This window comes from Rhinoderma darwinii, chromosome 2 (assembly GCF_050947455.1).
Source record: "Rhinoderma darwinii isolate aRhiDar2 chromosome 2, aRhiDar2.hap1, whole genome shotgun sequence".
Taxonomy (NCBI): Eukaryota; Metazoa; Chordata; class Amphibia; order Anura; family Rhinodermatidae; genus Rhinoderma; species Rhinoderma darwinii.
Window position 1 is genome coordinate 428,893,597 of NC_134688.1, and position 16,124 is coordinate 428,909,720.

Genomic DNA, 16,124 nt, shown 5'->3' on the forward strand with positions numbered 1-16,124 from the left:
CTGCAGGACAACTGTCCCGTACTGTAATCATGTTTTCAGTACGGGACAGTAGTTCCACGGAGAGGCAGGGACTCCTAGCATCGTACATAAGTATGATGCTAGGAGCCGGCTCCCTGCACTGTGTTCGGTCCACTACTTGCGGCCGAAATACGTCCGTCAATTACGGACGTAATTAGTGTGTGTGCACATACCCTAAGGGGTTAAAGGAACGGTTTACAGCTTTTCTGACAGTTCTCTAACTAAAGATTTGTTTTGGCTTATTCTGGATCAACATTAAAGTTGGTAACCGGATAAACTTGTTAGATCTTTTGTCTTTTTCCAGTCTTAATACTTATATGAGCTACAATATATTATTTCTCACACCCAGTATAAATTATGCAAATATGACATTTATTTGTCAGGTGTGATTATTACACTGAGAGGCTCTGTTACATCACGTGTGAGGCTTCTGTCAGAGTTATATGTCGGTAGTATTCCCCGAGCCCCCAACACGTGCCACTGTGAGAAAAATCCATCCCATGATAGAAAAACAACCTAATACCACTATGCCTCGTCATAGGAAAGCACAGTAGTCTACACTTTCCTATACAGTCAAAAAAACGTATACTGCTGTATACCTACTCGACGGATGCAAAAAGCCCGCTCCTTGCCACCTGTCAGGTAAATGGGGCCCAACATGTTCGCTGGGGGCTCTCATGGAGCATATGCTGAACGTAGTGTAAAAACGCTGTGTGATCAGAGCCTTTGCTGCTTTTATTAGCCAATCTCTACAATGGATTTTGCTGCCATAGGTGTCCCATGCGTAAATCTCAGCTAACATTAGATTCATTATGAAGGAATATGATGGATAATAAGTATCACTGAGTCTTCCTTGAAGGAGATACATCCAACCACTTTCTATTTTCTGTATTCCTCCTTTCCTACTTTTATAGAGCAAGCTTGATAATCTTGTAGATCATGAGCCCTCTAGTGGTAAAAGTGAGGTAGTTAAAAAAATCTAAATCAGAATTGTTTTAATTTTGTAATGGTATTAAACTGGCATTTGAATGTCATTATACAGATTCATTTAAAAGTGCAATATTTTTATTCACTCCCCACGCTCCCACCTATTTAGGTCTCATTTACGTAGTTTGTGTGGTAGTTAGCTTTCTTATCAATATTGGTCAGAAAGGAAAAAAACAACAAAACATTGCAAATGCACCTAGTCCATCTAGTTTGCATTCGAGAAATGTGTTTTTAGAAAACTTGGTGTGCCCCTATGTGGTGCATAAATTGTAAAAAGTTGGAAACATTTACAAATTCTGGTGGTCTGCTGGCTTTTCTTTAGAGAATTCATACTTAATAGTAATGACCAGAATTAAATTTACCAATCCATACTTCACCTTGTGATTTTTTTTTTTTTAAATATCCTTTTTATTGTCAGTTTTCACATTTTCTTACAAACATTTCACGTAAGAGTTACATCATGAGTGCGCAGCACTCAACTGTCATGGGATTCACTTTTAAATTAAATTCAACATAACATATAAACACACCAACATAGAAACATGGCATAATTGTCGATCTTCAGATGGACCAAACAAACATGACTCCCCCAACTCCAACTCCACCTAGATCATCAATGAGTTTCCACTCATCCTTTCTCCCCCAGCTGGTTCACAGTTGCATCCTCCCTAAAACGCCTGCCAAGAGCTGTGTACAATACCACTTTGTGTACTGGAAAGGCCTAACAATTTCCGCTATTTCGGCTGCTGTACATTGCGATTCTATAAATACTTGCCACTTATCAAATAGCTTCTTGGTTCCCGTTTCCTTCCGCCTTTCCACCTCCACCCTCTCAAGAACCAATAACTGTTTCAGCCGCGACACAATCATTTCTAATCCCGGCATGTCTGCCTCTAGCCATTTACTCAGGAGGCATCTCAAGGCTACCAGTAAAATCGTGTGCACCAACACGGGAGGTGATCTTACTCCTCGAGCACCCTCTTCCTCCGGCGGCCGCGCCTGATGGAATAGTAGCGCTTGAGGCGTCATTGGGAGATTCGTTTTCCAATGGTCCTTAATATATTTGTGTACCATCCCCCAAAATCGTTTCGTATGTACACACCCCCACACTCCATGCCACAAATTCGTCAGTGGTGTATTGCACTTGGGACAACTTGTAATGCGATCAGGGAAAGATTGTGAGGGCAAGATATTAAAGCCATATATAGCTGCATGCATCAACTTAAAATAGGTTTCCCTCCAGCTCTCATTTATCACACTCTTCCGTACCGTCTCCCAACCCCCCAGTATGATCTCTCCTATACCTGGATCCTGAGTCCACCGTTCCCAGCTTTTAAAACTAATCCTTTGATTGCGGCCGAACAAAACCATCTCTCAAAGCTCTATACATTCCTGAAATGGTCGCCCGCCCAGTTGTTGGACCTATGACCTCATCCAGCGTGTGCGAAGTAGCTTCCTTACTCAAATCCCTGAGCCTGGAGGTACAAAATGTTCGTACCTGAAGTACTTGCAAAAAATTGACTCTATCTACTATGGGTCTGAGTTTAGCGGTGATTTCCTCCCCAGTTAACCACCTCTTTTCCTCTGTATGCATAAGATCCCCTGCGCTATCAATGCCTACCCTCCCCATGAGGCAATTCCGTCCCCCTTGTCCATTCCCGGTAAAAACTCCGGATGACCGCTCAACGGCATATACTTCGATACCAGGTGGGGTAACCCAAACTGCTTACGTACCACTTTCCAAGCTAGAACTGTATCTCTCAATACAATGGAGGTTTTGAGACGGCACGGAAGAGAAGCGATTCTACAATGTAACAAAGCTTTCAAGTTCCAAGGTGAAGCATACTCCCCTTCCAGATCTAAGTTGGAATAATTGCTTGTTTCATGAAGCCAATCTACTACATGACGCAAAAGACAGACCACGTTATAACCCCTGACATTCGGAAAGTTCACACCCCCTTCTTGTTTACCCATCATGAACTTGGTGAGTGCTATACGCGGCCTTTTTCCTGCCCATATAAATTTAGTGAATGAAGCCGTCAATTTCGAGACATCCACATGCTTCAATAAGAGAGGTAGCGTTTGAAAGGGGTATAGCAATCTAGGAAAACTAACCATCTTGATCAGATGACATCTTCCCAAGAGGGACAACGGCAATTGGACCCATCTAGTGAGTTCCGCTTGTATTTTTTTAATTAACGGGGGATAATTTAGGCCATATAGAGTGTCTGGTGCCCTCCCTATTTTGATACCCAGATAGGTAATGCAGTGTTCGACCGGTGATATCCCGCAACCCAAGGATTGCCAAAAGGTCTTTGGCAATGGCCTGCCCAACTCCAGCAGTTCGCTCTTAGCTATATTGACTTTGTATCCCGAGCATTGCCCAAATTCCTGCAAAAATTTAAAAACCTTCCCTAAATGCTCCTGAGGGTTTGACATAAAAAGTATGACATCATCAGCGAACAGGGCTAATTTCACTGCACAAGATCCCACTTGAATGCCTCTGAACATATCCGATTCCTCCAAGAATCTGGCCATAGGTTCCAGTGCTAGATTGAATAGCAGGGGCGACAAGGGGCAACCCTGTCGTGTTCCTTTATGTAATTGGAAGGGATCTGATAGGAACCCCGAGGAGTGAACACGTGCTTGCGGGCTATTGTAGACTCCCTTCAGGAAGACCCGGAAATCTCCCTGAATGTTCATTTTGTCTATCACCATCCCCAGCCATTCCCATTGTATGTTATCAAAGGCTTTCTCTGCGTCTAGCGCTAAAAGTGCCGGCCTGGTACCTGGCTGGGGATCATGCCTGACTGTTTCTAGCACCTTCAATACCTTGCGTAAATTTGTCACTGCAGCCCTGCCCTTTACAAAGCCTACCTGAGATTTTCCCACCAGTATGGGTAGATACATAGCCAGTCGATTGGCCAAAATTTTTGTGAGCAATTTCTGATCTTGATCTATCAGCGAGATGGGGCGGTACGACCCCGGGTCAAGAGGATTCTTCCCCTTCTTGGGTAACACCTTTATATGCGCTACCTTGGCCTCTGCTGGTAAAGCTCCCGTTCCTAGTAAAGTATTATAATATGCCACCAAGGTAGGGCTGATTTCCTCTCTCAGAGATTTGAAAAACTCCCCTGTGAATCCATCCGGACCCGGGGCCTTTCCGTTAGATAATGTTTTAATGGCGCTCCAAACTTCCTCTAGTGTAATCTCCGCGCTCAAATGACCATTCTGCTCCTGGGTGAGCCCTGGCAACTTCACCTTCTCCAAAAATTCCCTCCCTTTTTGGAGATCTATGGGTGTTTCTGAGTAAAGGGCTTGGTAATATTTACTTAATATGGTATTAATTTTTTTTGGGTCCGAGGTAGGAGTTCCGTTTGATTCTTTAAGTGTTGAAATATGTGCCGGTGCATACCTCCCCTTTGTTAACCGCGCTAATAATTTGCCCGCCTTATTGCCGAAACGCATTAAATCAGCATCAAATTGGGACCGGTAAATACTCTCTCTTTTGTCTAACCATTGATCAAACTGTCGCTTGGCTTCCTTCCATTCCTCCCCCAATAGCATTGATGGCGAATGTAGGAATGCTGTGTACGCACACCGTAATCTGTCGCTCGCTGCCTTGTATCCTTCGGTCGTCTTACGTTTAAGATTAGACATATACTGCATGATTTTCCCTCTTATTACCGCCTTGGCTGTACGCCAGTACAATGACGGTTCCGAGCGATGCGCTACATTATCCCCATCAAATTCCATCCACCACCCCTTAAGCTTCTGTGTAAAGCCCTCATCCTTTGCCAGAAAAGCGGGAAACCTCCAGATAAAATCCGTTCCTCTAGCTACTGTGTCAGCCAATGTAATGGTAACCGGAGCATGGTCTGAAATAACTAGATCTTCAATTGCCGCTTCACGTAAACGTCGCGCCATTGCGTCACTAACTAACAAATAATCAATACGCGACCATGACTGATGAACATGAGAGAAATGTGTATATTCCCGCGCATCTGGGTGAAGACTCCTCCACGCATCTATTAGGGCCGTGTGTCTTAAAAAGTCGGGCAAGATCCTATCTCTGCTTCTCTGCGAACTAGTCCCTGCGCTCCTATCCTCCTTTGAAGACCTTACAGTGTTAAGGTCTCCCCCTAAAATCAAAAACCTAGTGCGATCCTGCTGGAGTTGGGTTTCCAAGTGACCAAAAAAACCAGTGTTAACCGTATTTGGGCCATATACATTATAAATACTGACGGTTTCCCCTGCATGCTCCATCTCTAGATGGATCCAACGGCCCTCGTCATCCCGCTCCTGGGACACCAGTGTAAACGCAAAGTTTTTATGTACCAAAATTATAACTCCTGCCTTACCCTCCCTTGCCGACGAGCCAAAAACCTGACCCACCCAGAACTTTTGCAAATACTTAAACTCCGGCTCGGTAAGGTGAGTTTCCTGCAATAGGGCCACATCAGGATGCAATCGTTTCATGTGCCTTAAAAGTTTGGTCCGTTTCTGTGGGGATCTCAGCCCTTTAACGTTCCAAGAAACTATTTTCATGTTATTGGACCTTGTTTAAGATGAGCTAAAGTGCCTAAAAGTCGTGTGGAGTCCAGGGAGTCAGATCCGTCTTTTCCCAAGAGCCATGTACAAACATTAACATTAACATCATAACCAAACCCTGGCTTGTAAGCCAGAACCAACAAGGCCAACCATCCCTTACATAACAAAATCATAAAATCACCTGCGGCAAGGGTTAGCAGTCCCTTAATACCCACTGGTGTATGTGACTTCACTTTTTTCTGTTATGCCAGAACGTGCCCCTCCCTCCCCCTCCCCCTAGCCTGCCTATATGGCTCCTTCCATGAGGAAGTAACACCTGCCCTTGCCCCCTCAGTACCTCTTTGTCGCCTGCGCACCCTTATGTACATTCCCTTATCATTACTTTAACAGCCTAGAGTCCGTTAGGATTGCATCCTCACATTTCCCTATGAACCTTGCTTCGCTTCAAGGTTTCCCTACCTCCGTGTCCCCTATCTCCTACTAACAATTTCCCTCAGTCTGCCATTGTAACAGATAACACTAATCCCTTGCGTGGGGGAGGCATTGTATCACTCCCGGTCAATCCCGCCCACCAGGGACAATCTCAGATCCTGATCTAACTCCCTCACAAATATCTTGCAGTGAAAATGCAGGGAAATATCAGAATGCATATACTTCAACCTTGATAACATTGTAACATTGTAACAATAGGTCAACTATTGACCGATACATAGTGCTGTATAAGACCGCAAAATATCCCCCTCAATAACTTTCAGATTATCTGTAAACTTATCTGTAGCTGGTCGGAATCTGCAATTGGTCTACAGCGTCCACAAAATCATCATCACAACAGCTTAAATAAAATGCGCCAAAAAGGACTTCGTCCGTCAATCAGGAGACGTGGATCGGGTGCGGTCCCGTGTTCGCCTCTGCGGCTTCGGAGAGTCCCCTCTATTTCCGGCTCGACCCCCCCGGGATCTTCCAGGTGTGGGCATTAAGGCTTCTGCCCAGGTACGCTCCATATTTAGCCGGTTCCTTTTGTCTTCTCTTGACTTGCGCTGCGGACTATGTACTGGACTGTGACGCTCCTCTTGCTGTGGTCTGCGCCTACAAAGCTCCGCAAGTGCGTCCTCCGCTTCCTGTGGAGTGGTGAAAACCTTATTCCACCCGTTCTCTTGAAACACCCGCAGGATGGCTGGGTACTGCAGGCTAAAGCGTATTCTCGCTTGGAACAGCGCGGTGCAGATCTTGCTGAAAGCCCGCCTTCGTTTTGCAACCTCCGCCGAGAAATCCTCAAATAGTAGCACTTTCATGCCCATTATTTCCAAAGGACGCGATCTGCTGCGGAAAGCTTTCATAAGTGCCACCTTATCATTGTAATCCAACAGTTTGAAGATCACTTGTCTGGGACGATGTGAATTGTGGTCAGCTGTTGCTGGGAGGTTTCTGGGGTCCGGCCCCACTCTGTGCGCCCTCTCCACCCGGAATGGACGGGGGAGACCTAAGGCTTCCGGCAATGTCCTCTCACACACTCGTTGCAAATCAGCAGATATCACCGCTTCTTTCAGACCCACCAGTCGTAGGTTGCTCCTCCTGGAGCGATTTTCCAGATCCTCCACCTTGTCCCCCAACTGCGTAGTAACAGACAGCACCCCACTGAGTTTGGATTGCAGGTATTCATTTTCATCCTCCAGCAGCGTCATACGCTGTTCTAACTCATCAGCTCTGATAGTGACTTGTGCCAGCTCCGCATGCACGCGGTTTAGAGAATCTTGCACCGTTTTTTCCAGCGCCTTTTGCAGGTCTGGCGCTATCTGTTTGGCTACTTCACGGGCCAGGGTTACATAGTCAATGGCTACTGGAAGAGCGGACAGTACATGCTCTGCCGGGCTTGAAAGCTGGGACTGAGGGTGCTGCAGCTCATCTTCCTGCGTGTATAGCAGGGTCGCAGTGGCGGGAAGCGCCGCCATCTTACCTCCCTTTACCACGGCCGCGGCTGATTCCTCCATGGCTGGCTTCTGCGCGCTTCTGAGGAGGTACCTGTCCATACAGGCACCACCGATGATGTTGCCGTGTGCAGGGCTGGTGACTTCCCCGCTGATTATCGTCGCCGTAGCGACTATTGCGAGCTTACAGGCTGGACGGGAGCGGGAGCTCAGTCACTCGCGTCCTGCATCCCCAGCGCCGGAACCGGAAGTCCACCTTGTGATTTAAAGTTTTATTTGAGACACACTAAAATGAAGAAAATCATTAAAGCGATATTCCCATCTTGTTCTAGGATTGGTTTCCGAGACCTCGCCGATAATGTGAATGGGACTGTCCTGCACAGTGGCTGGCCAGTAGCGTCGCTGTGGGGGGGGGGGGGCACTTAGCAAGAGCTGTATCCACCTTCCCACTGTCTGTACAGAAAGAGGAGGAAAAGCATCTCCTCCGTCCACACCACAGTCCTGCCACTTGTGGGCGCTGTTTTGTAATTGGAGGTACATGGACTTGTGATTAGACCGATCCTCTAGTCACTTATAAAGCTGCAGTTGCTGTTCTACGTCGTCCCATGTTTTGTGTTGTGGGTTTATTCTGAGACCTGCTTCTCCCACAATGCATTGCGCCTTGCAGCTTTGGTTGTGAGTGGAGTATACATCATGTTCTGTTTCCTCTGTTTAAAAAAAAACAAGAGCTGTAGCCACTCTATATTTTGAAAATCGATGGGAGTTCTGCCAATTGGACCCCCACCAATCAGAAAGTGATGGCATACCTTAGATTAAGATACCATTACTTTCTTTGTCGGAGAAACCTTTTAAAGACGACCTCCATCAAAGAATAACTTTTTATCTGCACTGCTCTTGTCCATGTACTGTTTCTGGTATTTGGGCCTAGATCCTTCCAATCGGAGCTGCAGATTGAAAAACTGACGTTATTTACACTATTTAATTAGTTGACATATCTTTTATCACTTTATCGGTCAGATGGTTGCACTGGTGAGGGTTTGTGAGCTGTAGGGTAAAATCACACACACAGAGTTTTGGTGCCGTTTTTTGGTCAGTATCTTTAACCAAAGCCAGAAGTGGATGCAAAAGAAAGGAAAGCTCTGAAGAATAGACTGATACATCTCCTTTGTTTTGTGTCCACTCCTGTTTATGGGTAAAAAAAACTGAGCCAAAAACTGCATCAAAACTGTGTGTCTGATCCTGGCCTTATTCCCGAAACCTATAGAATTTTTAAAATGACCTATCACATATTGACGGCCTACCAATGTTTATAACTGCAGAACCTGTTTACTTTCCCTGTGAATAGAGTCCGGTATTTCTGACCTTTGCTAACATGTATCTGTTCTCACCTCAGGGATATTAATGTGTATGATGTATTTTCAGGTGATCACGTTTGATGAGGGAGGTGTAAGTGGACATTCCAACCATGTCGCCTTGTACCGTGCAATAAGGTAGTATGCCTCATTTCATGACACGTTTTACTACCATACACAAGTTATTGCCTAATCTTATCTCCTCCTAGAGCTTTGTATGCCACAAACATCTTATTTTACAACCACATAATATAGAGCTCGTTACCATTTCTCCTTATGTAACTCTATATTTCTAATGCTTCTCACTTTCAGAGGGACAGTGCGGAGGCGCAGTGGTTTGTATTGTTACCTTCCAGCGCTGGGCAATTATGACCTAAATCAAAATCACGATAAATTGAACATGTAACCTCGATTACGATTAATGAACGATTATTTAGGCCACACCCTTTCTGCTTGCCACTCCTCCTATTTGCATGCTATGGCACTGAGTTCATATTTATCCCCTGAGCCTGCTATATACTACTGTATATAACATACCCCCTGACACTGCCCACACACAGTATATTGCCCCCCACAGTGCTTCTCACACAGTATAATGCCCCACAGCTGCCCCCACACATTATAATGCCCCATAGCTGCCCGCTGCACAGTATAATGCCTCTCAGTTTCCCGCCACACAGTATAATTCCCCCATAACTGTCATCCACAAGGTATAATGCCCCCATAGTGCCTCTAAACAGTATAATGCCCCTATAACTGACTTCCACACAGTATAAAGCCCTTATGACTGCCCTCCATACAGTATAATGCCCCTATATCTGCCCTCCACACAAAATAATGATGCCCCCATAGCTGCCCTAACAGTATAATGCCCCTATAACTGACTTCCACACAGTATAATGCCCCTATGACTGCCCTCCATACAGTATAATGCCCCTATATCTGCCCTCCACACAAAATAATGATGCCCCCATAGCTGCCCTAACAGTATAATGCCCCATAGCTGCCCCATGTTGTATAATGCCCCCATACCTGCCCCCACACAGCCCCAATAGTGCCTTATAAAAATAATAATATAAATACTCAACTAACCCTGTTCCAACAACGAGTGGAGGAGATCCCTCTGCTCCTCCGGTCTGTGCGGCTCGGCGCATACAGGCGTGATTAAGTCACTGCCTCGCCTCCGGCGATACCTAGTGAATAGTAGAGCAGGGACCTTACGGTCCGCGGCTCTACCATTGGATTCAACGGTATCTCTATCCTGAAGATTCAGATACAGTTTAAACCGCGGAAAAAAAATAATTAAAAAAACTAAATTCACAAGATGACATTGGTTAATTGCGCTGAATTTAGTTTTCAGTTTTTTTTTTCCGGTTAATTGCCTAGCCCTAGCTGGGGTCCTGGATTCAAATTTGACCATAGGGCAACATTTGCACAGTGTTTGTATGTCCTACCTGCGTTTGTGTGGGTTTTCTTTGGACACTCTGGTTTCCTTCCATACCCTCAAAACATACTGATAGCTTAACGGACTGCCTATAAAATTGGCCATAGTGTTTGTGTGAGATAAGAAAATGAGATTGTAAGCCCCATTGGGGACAGGGACTGATGTGAATGTGTACAGCGCTGTGGAACTTTAGGGTCATATATGAGCAACAGGAAAGAAATAAAATAAATAGCTTTGACCTAAATCCCTCTCTCCCTATTGCTCATCAAATGTCCCTTTTATGGAAAAGCTCAATAAGTTTGCATTAATAATACGGTAGTTACTCCAGACAGTGTCAGTATGATTCCTAACTGCATATTAGCTCCCACCTTGTTGTTTGGTTTTTTTCCGCAATTTTGTACTGCAGAAAACATGTAATGTATGGGAATTACTTTATTTGCACAATAACACTTATAAAAAGGAAGGGGATAAAGAAAGAGATTACCTTTATCTGTCATCTCTCTTAAGTTGATGAATGATTCCTTTGGAGTCATGAAACGCTTTAGTTAAAGAGGCTCTGTCACCACATTATAAGTGACTTATCTTGTACATGATATGATCGGCGCTGTAATGTAGATTACAGCAGTGTTTTTTATTTAGAAAAATGATAATTTTTGACGGTTATGACCTATTTTAGATTTATGCTAATGAGTTTCCTAATGACCAACTGGGCGTGTTTTACTTTTTGACCAAGTGGGCGTTGTAGAGAGGAGTGTATGACGCTGACCAATCAGTGACCAATCAGTGTCATACACTTCTCTCCATTCATTTACACAGCACATAGCGATATAGTTATATCTCTATGTGCAGCCACATAAACACACTATAACGTTACTCCAGTGTCCTGACGGTGAATATACATTACCTCCAGCCAGGACGTGATGTGTATTCAGAATCCTGACACTTCTGTAGCCTTTGTGTGACAGCACAGCACAGCGAGATCTCGCTGTAAATGACAGTTTACAGCGTAATCTCGCGAGACTACGCCTGCTGTGCTGTAAATCACAGAGAAGTGCAGAGAAGTGTCAGGATTCTGAATACACATCCCGTCCTGGCTGGAGGTGATGTCTATTCATTGTCAGGACACTTGATTAACATTAATGTGTGTGTATGTGGCTGCACATCGTGTTCTAGTAAGAACACGATGCTGCTGTGTAAATGAATGGGGAGAAGTGTATGACGCTGATTGGTCAGCGGCATACACTTCTCTCCACAACGCCCAGTTGGTAAAAAGTAAAACACGCCCATTTGGGCATTAAGAACTCATTAGCATAAATCTAAAATAGGTCATAACTCTGTCAAAAAAGATAATTTTTCGAAATAAAAAACACTGCTGTTTTCTACATTACAGCGCCGATCACATCATGTACAAGATAGGGCACTTATAATGTGATGACAGAGCCTCTTTACGGATTCTTATACATCTTCCAGAATCCTGCCCTCTTATTTCTATCACATATATAGAAGCAGCAGTATGTATGAGATTAAATAGCAGTAATGAGCAGAGTAGCCGTGAATCTAGCTCTGGGGTTAGATATAACACTTACTAGAAGAAGCTGCATGTAGGAGATTATACAGATGTATAGCTGGGAATCCAGCACTGGGGTGAGATATAACGCCTACTAGGAAGCTGTTGCAGAGTCTGTCTTTAGACTTTTATGTGCAGCATGTAACTTGATCTTTCAGCGAGCTTATTGTCTTGCCTTGAGGAGATGGAAAAAGCAGTAAATCCAGAGTGTATGAACAGTTGGGGAGGGAGCCTGATAAGTGGTGGAAGAGGCATATTTCTCTAATAAGATGTAATAGTAACAGGGAAAAAGGGATGGGAGGAAACCTCCAGCTCACCAGCTTCACACTCCTGTGCTCGATATCGCCCGGATCAACCGCGACGGCTCACGGCAAGAAACAATGGCAAAAAAGAGAAAAGATCCAGCGATGTGTGATATAAGTGGGGGAAACTCCGTTTCCACTTTATTGAGGATAATACACCGACAAACAAATCCAGCAGAATGACGGATAACACCAGGAGAATAACGAGGTGGTTGAAATGGCAAGAAATGAAGCCTATATATAACCCCCATCATCCCTGCATATATCAACCATCATCCCTGTATATACCAGCCATCATTCCTGTATATAACCTCCATCATCCCTGTATATACCAGCCCCAGGCTGGTATATACAGGGATGATGGGGGTTACATACAGTGATGATGGGGGTTATATACACTTATATACAGGGATGATGGCTGGTATATACAGGGATGATAGGGGGTTGTGTACAGAGATGATGGGGGTTATATACATGGATGATGGCTGCTCCAGCTATCATCCCCATATATAACCCCCATCATCCCTGTATATAACGTCATCATTACTGTATATAACCTCCATCATCCTTGTATATACCAGCCAGGCTGGTATATACAGGTATGATGGGGGTTATATACAGTGATAATGGGGGTTATATACAGTTATAAACAGGGATGATGGTTGATATATACAGGAATGATGGGGGTCATATACAGGGATAATGGGTAGTCCAGCCATCATCCCTGTATTAACCCCCATCATCCCTGTTTAAAACAGCCATTATCCCTGTATAATTTCAGATTGGGATACATCGATGAGGGGTGCTTGCTCACCCTCTCCTAACACGCAGGCAGGCTTTTTCTGTTCCTGGCGGGCAGCGTTAGAAGCATGAACTAGCAGACGTGCCTAGCATGCGCGCACGTCTGCTAGCTTAAATGACTGTGTGGCCGCGCACAGTCATGGTGGGAGCGGTGAGAGAAGAGCGGAGCGACGGGTGAAGAGCAGAGCGGAGTGGAGGGCCCCACCATCTCAGTGGGCCCGGAGCCACCGCCCCCCGCCTCCCATCTAGCTACGCTACTGCTGTGACGCGATCCAAAGTGCATCCCCCCTTCTCATTTACCCCTGAACGCTGCAGTCAGCTTTGATCGCAGCATTCAGGGGAATAACGACGGAGATGAGAGATTTCTCTGATCTCCGCCGTGGGGCTGCAGCTGTGTAATACAACCATTGCCCTGCCCCTGAAAATAAGTGTGTGCACGCGGTCTGCATAAGGTGATATGGCCGGCGCTGCACTAATGAGCAGCGGCGCAGGCACTGAAGACAGAACATGGGGGTGTTTTGCAGTGCGCCCGCCATGTTCTCTGTCTTCAGTGCAGCGCCGGCCGCATTACATCATGCTGACCGCTTGCTGCTTATCAGGACTCAGGAGCGGGGCAATGGCTGTATTACACAGCCGCAGCCCCGCTATAACTACATTCACAGCTTAGTATCGAAATACATGAAATAACAGTACTGAACCATTTGAGTGTGAACAGTATCGAAACAGTATCGAAGTTTCGATGCTTCGTGCAACCCTAGTACCATTCTTGGTCAATACAACTTTTTGATCACTTTTATAAAATTGTTTTTTTTAGAGCTAAGGTGACCAAAAAACAGTGATTTGGGCATTTTAAATACTTTCTTTTTTTACGGCGTTCACCTTGCACTATAAATGACTATTTTACTTTATTCTGCGGGTTGATACGATTACGACGATACCATATATAGTTTTATTATTTTTTGCATCGTTTGCACAATAAAATCACTTTTTTATAAAATAATAAATTTTTTGTCACCATATTCTGAAAGCCATAACTTTTTTATTTTTTGCGGGACGGGTTGTAGTTTTTATTGGTACTATTTCAGGGGAAATGTGACTTTTTGATCACTTTTTATTCTATAATTTGTGTGGGGTGGTAACCAAACAATAGCGATTCTGGTATTGTTTTTTATTTTATTTTTTTCAGTGGTCACCGTGCGGGTCTTTACGAACGCGGTGATACCAAATATGTGTACTTTTTTTTAACGTTTTAATTATTTTTCCTATAATAAAAGACTTATAGGAAAAAAGGCATTTTTTTTTTAACATATCTTTTATTTTTACACTTTTATAAAACATTTTTATGTTTTTTTTTGTCCCACTAGAGGACTTGAAGACCTGCAGCTCTGATCGCTACTATAATATATTACTCTACCTATGTAGTGTAATGTATTATAACTGTTAGTGTGACGCTGACAGTCACTCTGACAGGAAGCCCATCAGAATCAGCCTCCGGCTGGTCCTCATAGGCTTCCATGCATGGCAGTCCTGGAGGCCATTGTATGGCTTCCGATTGCCATGACAACCAGCGGCAACACCCGCAATCGATCCCGGGAAAGTTTGTTGCTACAACAAACTAAACTTTCCCTGCAGTGTCACATGATCGGGACCTGAACCAATCAGGTTCCGATCATGTCTCCGGTACCAGAGGCAGGTGTTAACATCGCGATCCGGGTATCAGCGCCGCTCTGAGACACCCGTTCGCTCTGTTAACACCCATAGTGAATTCACGTCGGGACTGCACAGAGCCCAGGAAGCGCCGATGTGAGATTACAGTGAGCGGTCGGGATTCGGTTAAAGGGGTTTTCGCATCAGGGACATTTAGATCTATGTCAGATAGATGCGGGTCCCACCTATCCCTAGAACGGGGCCCCATAAACCTGTGTTCCGGCTGGCGCATATGATTCCCGACCATGAAAAACAAAACAGCGTAGCTCGCTGAGCTATGCTGTTTCTGTAAGTCTCATCGAAGTGAATGGCAATTATGCTGTTTTCTTCTTCATGGTCGGGAATCACACGAGTCAGCTGGAGCACACAGAGGTAGAACGGAGTTTAGGAGGTCCCGTTCTAGAGATAGGTGCGGGTCTTAGAGGTGGGACGCACATCTATCTGACATTTATGACATATCCTGTGGATATCCTCAGAAAAAGCGTGGTTGAACAGCAGCACACGTCTCCCAAATTTCAATCAATATGTTTTTTTTATTGGTCAAACATCCAGTAAAAAATGGCAACGTTTCGACCCGTGACAAGTGGAGGGTCTTTCTCAAGCCTGTGGAAATGACTGTGGATATGTCATAAATGTCCCTTCCTGGGCCAGTAGGATGACTCTCTATTCCAGAAGGTTATTTGTAAGGTTATCTCCTCTGGCGACCAAGTGTCCTGAGCTGTGTGGAGGCCAAAAATTGTTCCCCTACAGGATTGGCTGGCAGCCATTGAGATAGGACCGTTTCTAAATAATGGCTAGCGAAGTCTGCCACGAGAGTAACTCCTGACGAACCAGAGAGCAGGAGTATCAACTTGACCTTTGATGGTGCCTTGTGTGGAATATTGTGTATTTAAACCATCTTGCCCAGCGCCCACATGCGTAAATGGATGGAAAAGGGAGCTTTTTGGCGATGGAGGGCCACGCTCGTTTGGATGGACCTGATCGTCTCCATCCAGTGGTGAACCTTGGCTGTTCTGTTGTCAAAAAATTCCTAAGAACTCCATACGCTGAGCTGGAACAAGCGACTAGCGTGGAGGAGTGCCACGACAGTTGCCACACGAGTCTTTAAAGACGTAGCAAGACCGAAGGGAATGATAACAAACTGGAGAACAGACAGCGAAGTGGAGGAAACCCTGGTGGGCTCCTGTTATGGGGATGTGAATCTAGGCATCGATGAAAAAAAAGTTTCTCTCCCTGTTCCAGCGATGCGGTCACTGACCTCAGGGGTTCCATGCAAAACCTCCGAACATGAACAAAGCGGTTCAGTCTCATTAGATCTAGGATGGGGCTGACTGTTCTGTTCTTTTTGGGGACTGTGAAGACATTTGCGTAGAATCCCTGAAACTGTTCCGACTGAGGAACTGGGACGACCACTTCCTAGAGGAGAAGAGAACTAACAGCCTGGAAAAATTGCAATCCGGTGCCCGAGTC

At 45.0% G+C, this 16,124-nt stretch overlaps 1 protein-coding gene across 2 annotated transcripts in view; it reads left to right on the plus strand.

Moving 5' to 3' along the window:
* The window catches only part of PIGL (phosphatidylinositol glycan anchor biosynthesis class L), a 142,912-nt gene that overhangs the window by 117,711 nt on the left and 9,077 nt on the right, over nt 1–16,124 (plus strand). Inside the window, exon 4 of one of the 2 annotated variants that reach the window (XM_075854380.1) lies at nt 8,904–8,971. The exons of the other annotated variant lie outside the window; for it this stretch is intronic. Within the exon in view, the coding sequence (XP_075710495.1) occupies nt 8,904–8,971 (68 nt within the window). The remainder of the gene's footprint in view (nt 1–8,903; nt 8,972–16,124) is intronic. 2 annotated transcript variants of the gene reach the window in all.